General features: G+C 42.4%; 1 protein-coding gene across 4 annotated transcripts; it reads right to left on the minus strand.

The window, feature by feature from the left end:
* Positions 1–475: 475 nt before the first annotated feature.
* CASP3 (caspase 3) lies at positions 476–15,344 on the minus strand. 4 transcript variants are annotated; one of them, XM_080375563.1, is made up of 8 exons: positions 15,214–15,344; positions 9,912–10,056; positions 8,525–8,617; positions 6,217–6,341; positions 5,604–5,732; positions 3,468–3,643; positions 2,828–2,945; positions 476–1,921 (listed from the first exon to the last, which is right to left on the minus strand). In XM_080375563.1, exons 3-8 carry the CDS (start codon positions 8,596–8,598, stop codon positions 1,695–1,697), a joined length of 849 nt encoding a protein of 282 aa, XP_080231689.1. In that variant the 5' UTR covers positions 8,599–8,617; positions 9,912–10,056; positions 15,214–15,344; the 3' UTR covers positions 476–1,694. The 4 variants fall into 4 exon arrangements, with proteins under 4 accessions (XP_080231689.1, XP_080231691.1, XP_080231690.1 ...); XM_080375565.1 differs by lacking the exon at positions 15,214–15,344 and adding an exon at positions 15,157–15,178; XM_080375564.1 differs by lacking the exon at positions 15,214–15,344 and adding an exon at positions 14,908–15,125.
* Between the last annotated feature and the right edge of the window lie 518 nt (positions 15,345–15,862).

Here is a 15,862-nt window from a genome sequence, read left to right on the forward strand (position 1 = left end):
AGCCGCTTGCGGTAATCCACAGCCCACATGAAGAAACCTGCATACAGGTTTTCGTGAACATCATTTTTAGGTATGTTTAACAGAGGCCTATTTAGTTTTTCAACAGAAGCACGGGTAATAAATCTGCCCGGAACTGAAGTTCCAATCCCTCTCCCACAAAACATCTCTACAAGAGCGACACATGGTTCCTCCTACTCAGCAGGCAGTCATCAGAGAACTCATTTACAATGTTTACAACTGCCACCTTTACATCGCTTTTGAACCTGCATTTTCCCATGTCTCAACCACTGCTCTTATTCCCTGGCTACACAAGTACACAATGCTTTGAAGCAGCTGCTTTTCCACTTCATGGGGTAAGGCAGATGGGGAAGAAAAAGCGAAGGAGTATTTTCAGAAAAAGCAACATCATTAAAGTTAAAACAGATCTGCAGAAGCTACCGGATCCTAAACAAATCATACACAGAAAAAAGCATGATACAGTTTAGAAAACAGTATTTTATTTAAGTTAAAAAAACCAAAACCACAAATGCCTCTGGAAGTGAACAGCAATTTGCCAACACTGTTTATGCTACATTTAAGAGTTTTAAGTCTTGTTCTGCAAGCACTCTTACAGTCAATTTACCATTCTTTCTCTGATCTTAAAGAGACTGCCACAAGCTGAAACATCAACAAAAACGTTTTAAAATTTTGTAAAAGCCTCTTCCACAAAATTCAGTCAAAGAGATATAAATTTACTATTTGTTAGCATATTTTAGCTAAAGTCTTGTAATTAACCCTAATCAATATTAGAATTAAGAAGCGAAATTTCTCCAGTACCACAAATCTAGGTTTCCACACTGATTAAATGTGGTACACACATAGCACAAAGCAAACCCACTCTTATTTATGGCCAGAAAGAGGAAAGCAAACTGTTCAGAGCAGACTTCCTTTTGCACTCATTCTTATAGCCCAAAATATGCCCCAACATCTCCTTCCTTAAGAGAGCTGCAGAAATTTGGGAAGACTGGTCCCTTAGTCACTCAGCTTCAAGGTCAGAATACAAAATTAATTTGAAACAGCTACCATGTTGATACAATTATTTTACCTAGAACTCCATACAAAAAGTTATAAAATGATCAGGAAAAAATTGACTGTGTTCTAAATATGCTTCCTAATTGTAAGTAAAAGATGAAATGGCTGTTTTCCACAGTTCATGCCCTAAGTTATAAGAACTGTTTAGGTTAGTTTATAACCTGAACTTCAAGAACTTGAGTTAGGAAGAAATGTAGGACAACACTACTATTATACTACCATCATTAGTAAACATACCACATTCTGAATCTTCTTCCTATTGGCAAAGATACGAAACCGAACTATTTACAAGAACCGTTTTTCCCTGCCCCTTCAGCGAAGTGAAATGTAGCACCAAATAGATCTCGTAAGTGATCTGATCTTTCTTCAGTCTTCTTTTCCTAATTTTTAGATACTCAGAGCATTACTTCCAAATTTGCCTGTGCTTCAGCTATTCAAGTTTGCATTTCTAACACAGCCATGCTATGTTTTGCTTCTAATAATGGACATACCTAACTATGACACAGTTCATTATGCCACACTCAATAGTGAACAGTAATTCAGGTTTGAAAGTGGTATTCCATGCTAACATTGCATATATACTAGAGATAACAGGAACTGAAAAATTACAAAGTGAAATTCTCTTAACAAGGGAAGTAAAATTCTTTGGTGAGTGTAGAGACAATGCATGGAATCTGTTTCTTTGCATTAAAATCTTGCCGAGTTGAGCAGGACACATAATCTGCCACTCGGCGATTTACACGAGTTAGAATCTGCATGAGTTCAAGTTTCCTTCCATGTTCCTTCAGCACTTCACACACTGACTGAATAAACCAGGAGCCTTCAGCTGAATTCCTCCAGGAGTAATAGCCTGCAGAAGAGAGAGATATCACATTGATCAGGCGTAGCAGCCGCCGATACAGGGCAGGATAGCAATTACGGGAACAATGCCTTGTTTCCAACAGCAATCAATGTTTTAAAATAAAACCTCAAAACCACTAACCAACAAAACTTAGATTTGATAATCTCCCCAAATTGTCACTCGAAAGATTTTTCTAATCCTCTCATCTTTTCTCATCTAAGAAAACTTTCAGCAGGTAGAAAATCAAAAGGCAGGAAACTATCTTCTGCTGCAACAGTCTCAACCATTAACCGCTAACAACTGCCTCACAGAGTACTCATCACTAAAAAGATGTGAATGTACAGACGGAGCCAAGGTGCAAAATGGATTTCAGTGTCGCCGTCTTCAGTACTACGTGCATGAATTAAAGACTGGAACCTAACTGATAATGCAAAGGGCATACTAAGGGCTCTGCCACCACTAATTTTGCTTAAGGATGCAATGAAAATAGAGTCGAAAAACACCAACATGTTATGGGCCTATCACCCACTTCTGCATATACATCTACAGATATCCCCTTGTTTTGTTCTCTTCGAATTAATAGTGCCTTTGATGTCCTGCTGTACACTATTCGAACAACTCACGTTAACTGAATTTATAGCAGATGAACACTTGAGAGTTTGCTAGTGAGAAAGATACATATTCAGGGTTTGGTGGTTGGGATTTTTGCTAAGAACTGAGAATAGCAAATACCTCAAAATCAGATCAGGGGAGAAAAAACTATCAAGGGAAGAAAAATCATATTTTCATGAAAAAGAACAAATGAAGTAGTCACCTACTGACTGGATACAACTGCCAGTTGTCATCTACAGTATCAATACAAGCTGATATATAGATACAACTTCAGGAACAAAAATTTCTTTGCACGTCTCTCACCTGGAGCTGTAGAATATGCATACACAAAATCTGCTTCTACAGGTATTTTTTGACACACTGTTTCTTCTGATCCACTGTCTGCGAAAATACCAGAATCCAATTCTGTCCCTCTACAAGCCTATTAGGTGGAAAGAAGAATGGAACATAAAATAAAAAACCCCAAAGAAATCAAGGCAGTGATCATGATCATAACACTAATCTTCTTTTCCTGTTTTAAAGACTATAATATCCCAATTAAAAAAAAAAACTGCAAAAATAACAAGAATTTGTATGGCACATTTCCATTAGACTCAGGAGAAAAGTAACTGGTATTTATTTCAGTCAGCTACACAATTTGGTTAAGATGGATATTAATTTAAAAGTGCACTCAGAGACTCACTAAAATATTGCCTACTGTTCAGACAGATTTTACTTAATTCATAGACTTAAGGTAAAGCAACCTCAGCTATTACAAATACTGCCTACCTAATAGGGCAGACTGTGCCACTTTTAGACCTGAAGATAATTTTATTCTAAAAGTAAGTCCATTTAAATCAATTCTAGAAGCGATGAACTTTTTCATACTAGTAATTAATGAAAAACAATGTATTTTTTTAAAGTATCCAGCTGATTTGATGATCATTATTCAGCTGTACGTCACCTGAATGAAAAAGAGCTTGGGTTTTCCAGCTAAACTTCTGCACCTGTCACCTCTGAAAAGTCTTGTTAGCGCTCTCAGTTCAAGAAGACCATCTGTACCATAGATGAATCCTTCCTCACCGTGGCTTAGCAACACACAAACAAAACTGCTTCGCTTGCTGTGATCTTCTTCAGAAACTTGGAAAGAAAAAAAGAGAATTATCTTAACTTCCTGCATTCCCTAAAAGCTTTGAACATTTGATGCTTCCTATGTGACGGAAATCTTTAAGAACTAATTCCCATGTTTAGAAACTTCCAACCAGTTTTCACTTCGAACAAAAGAAGCCGGCCTACTTCACTTCAGGAGGCTGGACACAGAAAACTCTGAACTAAAGGCCGACACTACCCATTCTAAGACACGGCCACAGAATTAGGCCAGGAACACTGTCAGGAAGCAAAGAGGGTGCCCCCACAGTGTCCCAGAGTGTGAATGGTACACCTCACTCATGCAGTAATGGTCAGGCTCGTGATCTGGGACTGGACTGATGGGAAGTTCTGAGAAAGGATGGGGAAATCTTACCTCTCTTTCCAATCAAGAGATGCTTCGACTACTTGGATTACATGGGAACTGAATGGAATATGAAAGTTGCTGCTGCAGGGACCTAGGTACCAGCATTACACACACCCCTCCTCCCTGTAGCAAGGTCTAAAAAGACTTTTCAGGCCTCTAAATTTTGTACTTAAAGCATTTAAGCTTGATACGAGGTGTTTGTAGGTACTTTTTTCCATCTTATGGTATGCAAAGAGCACAGAGCAGATATTCTCTGATGTCTTTCATTGCCTGACTTTGTGGGGATTGTACTTGAGGACCAAGATGATTCCTTTAAATGTATGAAAAGATACAAACATGGTTTAAAAGAAAGGATCCCAAAGGAATTCCGAGTGGGGAAACGTAAGAAGATGCAAGAGTTTGTAGATGAAAAGTGTAACAGTCCCAAAAGCTGAAGTCATCTGTTCAGAGCTTGCCAACAAACTGAATTTCCATTCTGGAAAAAATCAGATTTTTTTTCTCAAGCAACGCGCACCCAGGCATTTCTACAATCTATGGACAAGCACCTAGAAGAGTCAGGAAAGGCTGGTTTTTTGGGAATCTCTAGTTAGGCTGCAGTCCGTGGTTTACACTGCCTGTTAGGAGGCCTGGTACCACAGGTAAGGCAGAGGGCTTTCCACCGTCAGCTACCGTCAACAGACGGGCTGCACCTATACTAATTAACCATGCCTGGGAGCATTCTCTGGCATAAACAGTAACTGGCACTAAAGAACCTACATCTATGTTAGCAAACACATTAAAAACAAAACCAAACTGAACACCAACCAAACAACCCCCCCACCACCACCCAAACAGGATGGCAGCCGGCTAACTGGCTGTTGGGAATAATCCCTGAAACGCTTTTACTGGGGAACTGTGACCTGCAACAGGCACAGTCTGGGAGAGTGCTTGTAGGCATGAGCCACAGTCACACCAGAGAACCCTCTAACAGTTAACTAGAATCGACTGTGTCCCAGGGCTACAGGTACCTCCAGGCACCGTTTAATTCGCTGGTCTGGATGTAGCCAAGTCCAAACAAAGCAAGACTAACAGCAACAGCAGTATAAAGCTCTCACTTGACACAAGGGTGTTTTGTTTCACAAGTCAAACAAAACATGAGCTGTTTCACTAGAAGAGTAATTGAGTTTGCACGCTTGCTGTTCTGGTCCCTCAATCAGAACCCCACCCCTGGATCAGGACACCTCTCGGGCCACACCACCAGGCATATAGCACAGAACCCGATTAAGCAGGTTTCTTTCCAACTCACAGAGCTTCAGTGGTCCCAGGGTCAGAATATAAATCAGTCTGCATTTAAGTTTCAGCCTTTTTTCCAGCCTTCTTTAGAAGATGAGAAAGGATACGGAGAGAACAGTCAAGGCACAAAAGATGGAGACACAGCAAAGGTGAATAAACATAGAAACTATGACGTACATGCCATCCTTAGCAATAAACCACCGGTAGGTGTGAAATATCATCTAAAAGAACCATGGAAGAAGACATGTGAGGGCTAGAGATATATTTGGAAACAGTGGTTGATTTAATACACACGCTGAATGTATTATGACCTACCGTTTTTCAGTAGTTTAGAAATGTCATTGCATGAAAGATCATTGTTGACCTTTACTTTATATCCCAACTTCATAAAAACTTCTCTGACACTTGCAGCATCCGCATCTGTACCCAAACGGGGCAACAGCCCTATACGTAAGAGAAATGTATTATTTTTCATATGATATAGATGGCATAGTCTGATTGAGCCAAATTCTTCTCTCGCTTATACCTGTATCAGTCTGGATTATTATTCCATTATTTCAGATCCAGTCTAACAGAAAAAGCATTGCACTGTTACACATACACCATCTCCCACTCTTTGTACCTATATTGTAGATTTATCTACTCCTTATTTTTATATTTACCTATCTATACAAAGACATAAAAAATAATTTAATTTGTAAAACAGTAAAGGTAAGATGGGTTTGAACTGTCGATCAATTTTTCTCTCGGTTACTACTATACCCTAATGTGTTCCCCCTATACACGCTTGCAAGAATGCACTGAAATGAATCACACCCATTCACACCACTTCATTTTAGATTGCAGTCAAAACTGGTCTGCATATTTTGAAGACTAATGCCACTAACTTATCTAAGTTACGGAAAACATAAAAAATTTAAAGTGGTACCAGTGTCTCTGTGGAAGTTCTTATTGTTTATTATTACACATTCTCCCATCTCTGGATAATCCATTCTGTAACTGTAGTCTGGCAGAATTCCAGAGTCCATCAACTTGCTAGCAGGCAGGTTCTTTCTGTATAGGAATCAGACAAACTTCAGGTGTTAATTTCTTAACTTTCTTTTCTAGTTTCAAAATAATAATAATAAATTAAGGTCATTTTATCAAAACCAACGAAACTTGTAAGGGTTTGCTACTTGTTCCCTAGAAGTTCCCTCAATGAGTTCGCCAAGGACACCAAGCTGAGTGGTGTGGTTGATACCCTAGAGGGAAGGGATGTCATCCAGAGGGAACTTGACGGGCTAGAGAGGTGGACCCGTACGCACATCATCAAGTTCAACAAGGCCAAGTATAAGGTCCTGCACCTGGGTTGGGGCAATCCCAAACATGGATACAGGCTGGGCGGTAAGTGGAATGCCAACAGCCCTATGCAGGAGGACTTGAGGTATTGGTGGATGAAAAACTGGATATGAGCTGGCAATCTGCACTAGGAGCCCAGAAAGCCAATTGCGTCCTGGGCTGCATCAAAAGAAGTGTGGCTAGCAGGTCCAGGGAAGCGATCCTCCCCCACTACCCCATTCTCATGAGACCCCACTGGGAGTAGTGTGTTCAACTTTGGGGCCCCAGCATAAGAAAGACACGGACCTGCTCAAGCAGGTCCGTAGGACGGCCACAAAGACGATCAGGGACCTGGAGCACCTCTCCTGTGAGTACAGGCTGGGAGAGTTGAGGTTGTTCAGCCTAGAGAAAAGGCGGCTCTGGGGGGACCTTGTAGCGATCTTCCAGTACTTAAAGGGGACCTACTGGAAAGATGGGGAAGGACTCTTTACTAGGGAGTGTAGTGATAGGACAAAGGGTAATGGCTTTAAACTGAAAGAGGGCAAATTTAGACTACATATAAGGAAGAAATCCTTCACTGTGAGGGTGCCGAGACACTGGCCCAGGCTGCCCAGATCAGCTGTGGATGCCCCATCCCTGGCAGTGTTCAGGGCCAGGCTGGATGGGGCTGGGAGCAGCCTGGTCTGGTGGAAGGTGTCCCTGCCCATGGCAGGGGGTTGGAACTAGATGATCTTGAAGGTCCCTTCCAGCCCAAACCATTCCATGATTCTAAGTTATGTCTGTGAAATAAATGGGTAGATCTAGGACTAGCGAAAACTGTACTTGTCCAGAGGTTAAAATAAATAAAACTACTTTCTACAGTTATGGTCCCAAATAACATTTGTTTCAAGTGCAGTAAAATGTGCGCATACATGTGTCTAAAATGGTAATGGCTCTGCACAGGAGATTATGAAGAATTAGTTTAAGGAAACCAATTCTTGTATCAACAAGATAGGTTTTTCTAATATTATCTTTTGAAAGCTACATACCTACCTGGAGGCAAGATCAGCTCTGAGATTGTAAATCTATTCTGAATTCTAACCAAAAGTCATATTACCATTGGATTTTCACAAGTAAACATTCAAAACCTAGAAAGACCAAGACACTATACGCAGCTTAATTCTGCCTTAATGAGCACGCTGACTACACCACCACTGATGACTCTGCAACGGCTTTCAATTTTGCTCAGTTCATATATACTGAAGTCGGTATGGATTTTCTCATATAATCACACGGGCAAGTGGTTACAAGATTGGGGCCCACTGTCATATTTTATTTCACAAATAAAAAGCCTGTAACGCTCTTAAATCCAATTTTCATTGAAGTACTAAAAAGAACGATGTCAGAAACAAATTAAGTTCCCAAAGAGAGCATGATCTGACAGACGGTGCTACCCCAGCCTAACAACTAGCTGGTACCAGGAGGAACAGACCTGTGTTTCCCCTCTCCCACTCCTGTAAGTTCCCCTTTGCACTTCTGCTTCCACACATACAACCCTACAGCAGGTCAGCTCAAGCAGCTGAACTGCCTGCCACAGGTTCAGCTGAGCGCTAGAAGCGGTTCAAGGAACAGGCTGAACATTTAGCCGAGGCTGAGACAGGGAAGTGCCTTTTCAACAACAGCTAACTGCTTGGTAATACTGTTAAGCCAAGTCTAACTGCACCTCACGTTTTTTTGCTTTTTAGCTCCTTTCGCATACACGTGGCCTGTATTTTCAAAGCCAGTACAACAACTCTAATAGTTGCTTATGACAACTGTAATTTACCATAATTGAAAATTTTCCCTTTAGCGCTATTTCTTCTATGGCTTTCCCCTTCTGTTACGGCACAGGATTCCTCAAGACTTAAATTGAAGACTTCAACCAAAAGTACCTCACTTACCCTTTGGAACCAGGAATAGATTTTGCATCTGTCAGATCTTCCCCCAAATGTGGTCCATCTCCTGTGTCTGCCATTATGACTCTCAAGTATCAGCTTGAAAACATAAGAAAGTAGAAACATATGACAGCTAATTTTCATATGAAATACCTTCAGATTGCTTAATTTTTGTTCAGTTTCCTTAAAGCCTTACACTATTAGAGAGCAATTTTTTAGAAGTATAGAGAAAACAGGAATGTTAAAGGGAGATATTCATACAGAATAACTTTAGCCTAGGACTGTTAGTATTGATAGGCAAAAAATAGCATTTCTAAATAATCCTGACATATCTTTCATTTGAAAGAAGAACATGAACTGTTTTTCTAAATTACTGCATTCTAAACCAAGGGAAAAATAGTCTGCAGATCCCTGTGACCAAATAATTGAAAATGCCTACAAAACGTAGGATAAGAGACCAACAAACTGAAAACAATCTTTGAAGTATTGTAATGTCCCTACACGGTTAGTAGCATTTTAGTATCATGAATAATGTCATATATGAATCCTTCCGTCTCAGTAAGACGGAAATTGAGATCCAAAACCAAGCAATACAAGTTATCAGGTGTGTGCAAAGACTAACATAGAAGATTAGGTTTTGGGTCATAGTATTCTGAGAAATAAATAATTTCTATGCAGTCCATTTCAAACGAAACATCACTGCATCCAATGCTAATCAGTGTATGTGAAGACAATTGCAATATAAAGAACATAAAACCACAACAATATAACTGTAAACAGCTGATGAAATGCACTCCATGATACAGGCTGCTATTTACTTTTGATCAGAACACAGGACAAGAAATGATGATTGATACCAATCCAGAAATCAATTTAAACACACTAAATCGCCCTTCTAGTTACTCCGTGTGTGCTCATGGAACACATTACCACAAGTTACCTTTAATTCAGGATTCAGAAAAAGATGAATCATCATAAAGTTAAACTGTCAGGTAGGACAAAATCAGAAATGTTTAGGAGTGAAATAAGTGCTTAGACATCAAGAAATAAACAAGGCACTACAAGGCAAGTATTTTAAAGAAATTTAGTTAGCAGATATATTTATGGTGAATAGGGATGTATAAATAACCAGAACAAGTAGTAAGATTTGCTGGTCAGATAAAATGAAGATTCTTATTTAAGGATTAGGTTCTTTGGTGGCAAACTATATTTGCCATCTTACACCATCATATTATTATTGTTACTATATTAAGGCTCTTAACTTTGTATTTATACTCCAGCTAGTACACCATGAACATCCATTTTGTGGCAACAATTACTGATTCATCAGAAGCACTAACCTGGGTATGTATAACCCTCTTTTTTCCTTATTTCTTAAAATACATTTACTTACATTTTTAGTTACTTCAGAAGATCTTCAAGGTTACTCTGAATACTATTTCTTTGTATCCTGAAGCACCAATATAATTAAGAAATCTTCTTGCTCACAAAATTATTCCAGACTTCAGAATATGAATTAGCAGCACACAGGAAATTTCCTGAAAACCGAATTACAAAAGCATCAGATAAGCTTGATTATTTTAGGCATACAATCTCCGAAATGCGTTATTGCTTTATATTTTAGAAATTCACTTTAAAACAGTATCACGGGGCAGGAACTACATCTACGATGCTGAACTTGCCTGCCTAGCACCACGATCTGGATTCATTCATCCTAACTTCAAAGTTTAATTCCTTAAAAGTTCCCTATGTGAAAACAGACAAGCACTTTCCAAGGGTAATTTAAATATCCAAGACCCGTGGCACGATGACAGTGATCCAACTCTTATGTCTTATCATTGGGCAGGGAGCATTAGCATTGACAAGAAAGTCTAGTCTAGAGTGACAACTGGTGTGTCGACCCAGCTGTAACTGGAAAGCAGAGCTTCTGATCCCTGGGAATGGAAAGAATGGCTTTCATTCACGAGAACACTAGAAGTTCCTCTGCTCCAGCAGAGCCCAGCTTCCAGGATTTTCTATGCCTCTTTCAACCCTGTCCCTACCTGCAATCATCGTGGCTTTGGCTCCCAGCTTTCCTGAGTTCTCAGTCTGACACTTCCGAACAAAACCTATTTCATAGGAAAATATCCAACCAGACTGACCCACGACTCCGATGCAACTCATGCTGTTCCTTCAGGAGATGCACCGTGTGAAGAAGCACAACCCAAACCTTTCACTGTGTCTGGGATTAACAGGAGAGACAGGGAAAAGGTGGTTCTTCACTGTGAGGGTGATGAGGCACTGGCAATCGCACAGATTTTGAGAAAAGACACAGAGCAGCTGTGGATGCCCCATCCCTGGCAGTGCTCAAGGCCAGGCTGGATGGGGCTGGGAGCAGCCTGGTCTAGTGGAAGGTGCCCATGGCAGGCGGGTCAGAACTGTTGTCGATTTGTTAAAGAGTTGAGATCAATTGATTTTATTGGTTTGATTATCTGATTTTATAGAGTTATTTTATAGAATAGAAATATAGGAGGATAAGAAATATTTTTAATGAAACTTATAGTTGCACAGTAAAAGCTGCTATGAGATCTTCTGTATGTCCTGTATCAAGGCTAGAAGAAGGGCCTGGAACTATTGTTAAAACATAGGTAATAACTCTAGGGTTGAAAGGTTCCTTTGTATCTAACTAGTCTTTTGTATATAGAAAGTATATTGAGATGTCAGAATGTAGGATTAATGGGAACTGGGGAGAGTCGACTGAAACAGCTTGTAGTTACCTGCCAAGAAACCACGAACTTTAGTAAAAGGTAATTCCGGCAGGGGGAGATCGCGACCACCGACTCATATACCACCTACCCAAATCGTACCCCAGACCCATTTCTGGATCTTTCTAAGCTTTATTGCGCAGAATCGGATATGGGAGGAGAATATGTTAATGATTTCTGGGAAATGTTATGATTATGCATGAATACTTAATGAATATGTATGATAAGTATTATATATGGTGTCTGATTTTGAGACTTGGTGTGCGTTGATCGTGAGAGGACTCACTCACGCACCCGGCCGTCAATAAAGAAGTGTCTGCTTATCTACATCACATTGGTGTCGTTAAGTTCTTCATTCCGAGATTTCGGTAACAGAACTAGATGATCTTTAAAGTCCCTTCTGATCCAAACCGTTCTATGATAAGGTTAACATCCTTCTTGTTTGTTCTTTGTCTGCCAACAGCAACGAAAACCCACACCATATAAAAAGAGCACAGTATCACACACCAACCGCATTATCGAAAGCAGCCCATGTGTGCGCTGACAGCAGTGCAGCCGTGTCAGCATGGAACTGAACTTCTGCCAAAGGCCCAGGTGTTTACCCCAGCTGTCTGGCACCATGAAGACCTGCAGTGCCAGCGCTGTAAGTACACCAACCAGCTAGCCCGAACTAGTCAATATGCGCCTAGAGAAACTGCAGACACCTCCTGTCTACCACATGAGCCAACCTGGGCTACCAGTAACTACTGAGAGAAAGACTCAGCTAAAGTATAGGGAAAGCTAACAAACTCTCTGGCAAACAGGTGAGACTTTGGAATCATTAGGGAGGGTAAACTGATCATTAGGCTGCCTCAGGTTCACATCAGGTGTGCTCTAACCAATGCTGCGTTCCATTTAGGACTGGTTTTAGTAAGCTGGTGGGAATAACACTGGTGAAGAGCAGCAGACGTCAGTAGGCTAATTAGAGACCTAACAGACTGGGACCCCTGAATGCATCTATAACACAAATGTTAAATTATGCTGCAAACAGTAAGAAAGATCTTCAACCTTTAAGTGACCTTAAATTATTACTCATCTCCTTGACCCTTTTGCAACCTTGAAAGTCTGAAACTGCTCTCCTTGATTCAATGTCAAAGAAACCAGTAAATTTGAAGAAGTAGCTAGCAAAACCTACAGTTACAATGAACTACAGTACTTCGTTTCTGAAAAATGTAAACCACATTTTGTAATACCATATAATAAAAATATTTCTTAGTAAAGACTTTGCAAGCCTAGCTCACAGCCTACAGCTACAACTGTTTAATGAAGTGTTAGAACTTACTGCATTCTACTGCATCGTGACTGCAGCTTGTCTAAGAATCTTTACATACACTAGAGATAGTAAAGAGAAACCATGTATAAATGTTAGGTATTTAAAATACACGTGCTTTATCCTCCAAATAGAATCTGTAACTCACCTTTAATATCCATCAGTTTCTCAGCACCTTAACCCATCGAGTCATCTGCACTTCTTTAAAGAACAAAAGACACCCACAAAGACATGCCTGTTTTGTTGCTAGGCTCCGAAATGCACGTTTTAACCAGTAGTATGTTTTCTGCTCTAAAGCACTGGTCAGGGCAACAGCAACACTCTGGAGGACAGTGCTGATTCTAAGGCTACTAAGAATTGCCTCATCTTGGTTTAGGTAATGCAATGATGTCATGTTCTGAAAAGCAGAATAGACATTCCCCTATAGAGGGTGATCTCACACCATTAGGAATAGGGGGAGGGGGGGGAAAGCAGGACAAGGCATAAAGAATATAATAAAAAAAAATGTTATTCTGCTCCTTGATATTCTTTTGTCTGAAAGCTTAGATAAGACGAGCTTTCAACTGTAAGGAAACTTAAAAAACAAGTAGGTGAAAGGAGCAACAGTATTTTTCTAATCTAGCAGAACATGTTCTGTATTTTTTAGGAAGCTTATTTTACAATATTTTATCTGAAAAAATATGAAGTTTTTTTTTAAATCCTGTGAGACAGAGATAGTGAATATAAAGATGACGCTACAGTGATCTTTACAGGTACTCAGTAGTAAAAAAAATAAAGTGGTTCAAAAGCATCCAAAACTATGCTTGACAAGCTACCAAAAATGATGAAAGTCTCTCTGTACAGCAACAAAAGCAAAAAATATATTTTTGCCTTATACAAATGCAGTTGTTCCGATGCTTTTCTTTTGGTAAGAAAATTATAAACAAAACAATGTCCTTACTCCATTCCAGCCTGGATTTACTTATTCTGCTTGGACCTAATGAAAATAAATTCACATTATCATATATCACTACTGCCATAAAAACCATTAGGTTTCTTTTTAAAGCAGCATTTATTTGAATTGTGAACCAACGAGAGAAACTAATGATAGTGATAAAAATAATACCAAAGCTGCTCAGACAGGGAAGGAAACAAATAACTGAATTGTCTCTAGTTACCAACTGTATCTTGAAATATGCAAACCACAGACAAGATGTGTTCAGTATATGTCAGCTGCTACAGAGCAACCATTGTAGCAGTATGAAAATACACGTCCAAAACAGAAACCAGTATCATAAAACATGTCCTTAAAGATTAGAAGAGGGCAGTTTTCCGACTCACATGACTGCAAGAAAAAATGTCAACCATTCAAAGAAGCTATTTTATGTACATAAATATATACACGCCACATTGCAATACTAATGCAGACATGCAGATTAAGAATTTTTGTTTCTACGATGTATGATAACCAATACTTATCTACCTAATAATGGAAAGAAAATACAGAAGCTGACTGTATGAAAAAACTAAAAATACTTGAAATATACTGTTACATTTTCTCCGTAACATTATCCCCCAATTAAGCACTATTAACAGTGATGGAAGCACGCCAATACCCTAACAGCCCTTCACATTGCTTCTGGTCTGGATGTGGTTGTCGGAAAACACTGCCATCGGGCCAGCACTCTGGTCTTTCAAAAGCGAACGGATTTTTAGTTAGTCAGCGCTGACCTGCAACATCAGCAAGACCTGAAATTACTCTGAGATTAGATGGGACCCTTGCTTATTAATTCACCTATAACTATTAACCACACCACCACTGCAACAGATACTAGCCTTGCCAGGCTCCTTGATGCTAAGGAGAGAGCGTGTTATCTTCAAACCCACCAGAAGCAGACAGTTAAAAAGGCGAGAACTAAGGGGGTTGGAGGGTAAACAGATGGGATTACCGGCGCTGTCCTCCAACCCAGCTGGCGACAGGACACAACACACCCCGGACAGGGTTTCCTACGTGCTATAAAAAGTCACTCACTGTGTGTGTGAGGGCCTCAAGCACGGGGGCTGGGGGGCGAGCCCCCCCGGGCCGCTGCCCCTCAGCTATCGCACCCCCCGTTAGCGGCCGGGCCGCTGCAGGGCGCTCGCTAGGCCGAGGGTAACCCGCTGCCTCCGACGCTTTATCTCGGTAGATCCAAAGGCAGCTTCTCACCCCGCGTTTCCAGTTTACCCACCACCCATCGGAAGGCCGCCGCCAGAGAGCAGTTTAAAATTAAAGCTCACCCCCCCACACCCCGCCCCTCCTTTTGTTTAGGCAGCTTCTCCACAAACACGCGCTTAAGGGAGGAAACGATCTGCCTTACGCTGCTGGGCAGCTGCTAACCGAGCCCCCGCGCCCTCCCTCCGGGCGAGCACCGGGACGGGACCGCGGCCGCGCCCCCGAGGGGGCAAAACATCCGCCCGCGGCGGCGCGCTGAGCCCAGCCCGCCCCGGGAGAGCGCGGCCGCGCTCCCGGCCCGGCAGCGGGGACGCTCCCGCTCCCCTCAGCCGACTCCCGAGGCGCCGCGGACCCGCAGCCTGGGCCCGGGCGGCCGCCAGCCGGCCTGCCCTACCGCCACCGCTTTGTTCGGCCCGCCGGCCCGCCCGCACCGCCGGCGCCGCGCTCCCACCTGCGTCCCGCTCGGCTCGGCTCAGCTCGGCTCTGCTCGGCGCGCCACCGCCGCGCGCCCGCTCTGGCTCCGCCCCGCGCCGGGCGGGGCAGCCCGCCCCGGGGCACGCGGGCCGTGGCGGGGAGTCGCTTTGGCGCCTTCGCCTGCTCCGCGGCGGCCCTGAGGGGAGGCGGCGGGCGGCCGGACCCAGCGCTGCGCCTGAGGGGGCCTGCGGGGCGGCCGCCTCCCCTCCGCCGCCCGTGGCCTTCCCCGTGTCGCTACGGCCGCCGGGCCCGCTCTGCCCAGCGCGGGGCTTAGCCCGGGCCGGCCCCTGGCCGTGCTTTGTCCCACGGGGGAAACGTGTCACCGGGCTGGAGCCGAGCCCGCAGCGGCCCGTCCCACTGTGCTTAGCGCTGCTGTGCTTGGCTTGGCCCAAACCCTCTTGGTGTGGGCCTTTTTCTTCCTCCGCGGGCTGGAAGCACAACCGCTTTCTTGAGGGAATGGTGCTTCCTGAAGATATTTGCTATTTTCTGTGATTTCTGAGGGTCATTGTCAAATGACAGGCTGTCTTTCCTTTTCCAGCCAGCTTGGATAAGCACGGATGTGCCTGACTGTATTGGAGCAGAACCTTCCACTTACGGTGGGATTTATCTCCTGCCGCTGTGAGGTG

This window comes from Falco punctatus (assembly GCF_963210335.1).
Source record: "Falco punctatus genome assembly, chromosome: 1".
In the NCBI taxonomy this organism is placed as follows: domain Eukaryota; kingdom Metazoa; phylum Chordata; class Aves; order Falconiformes; family Falconidae; genus Falco; species Falco punctatus.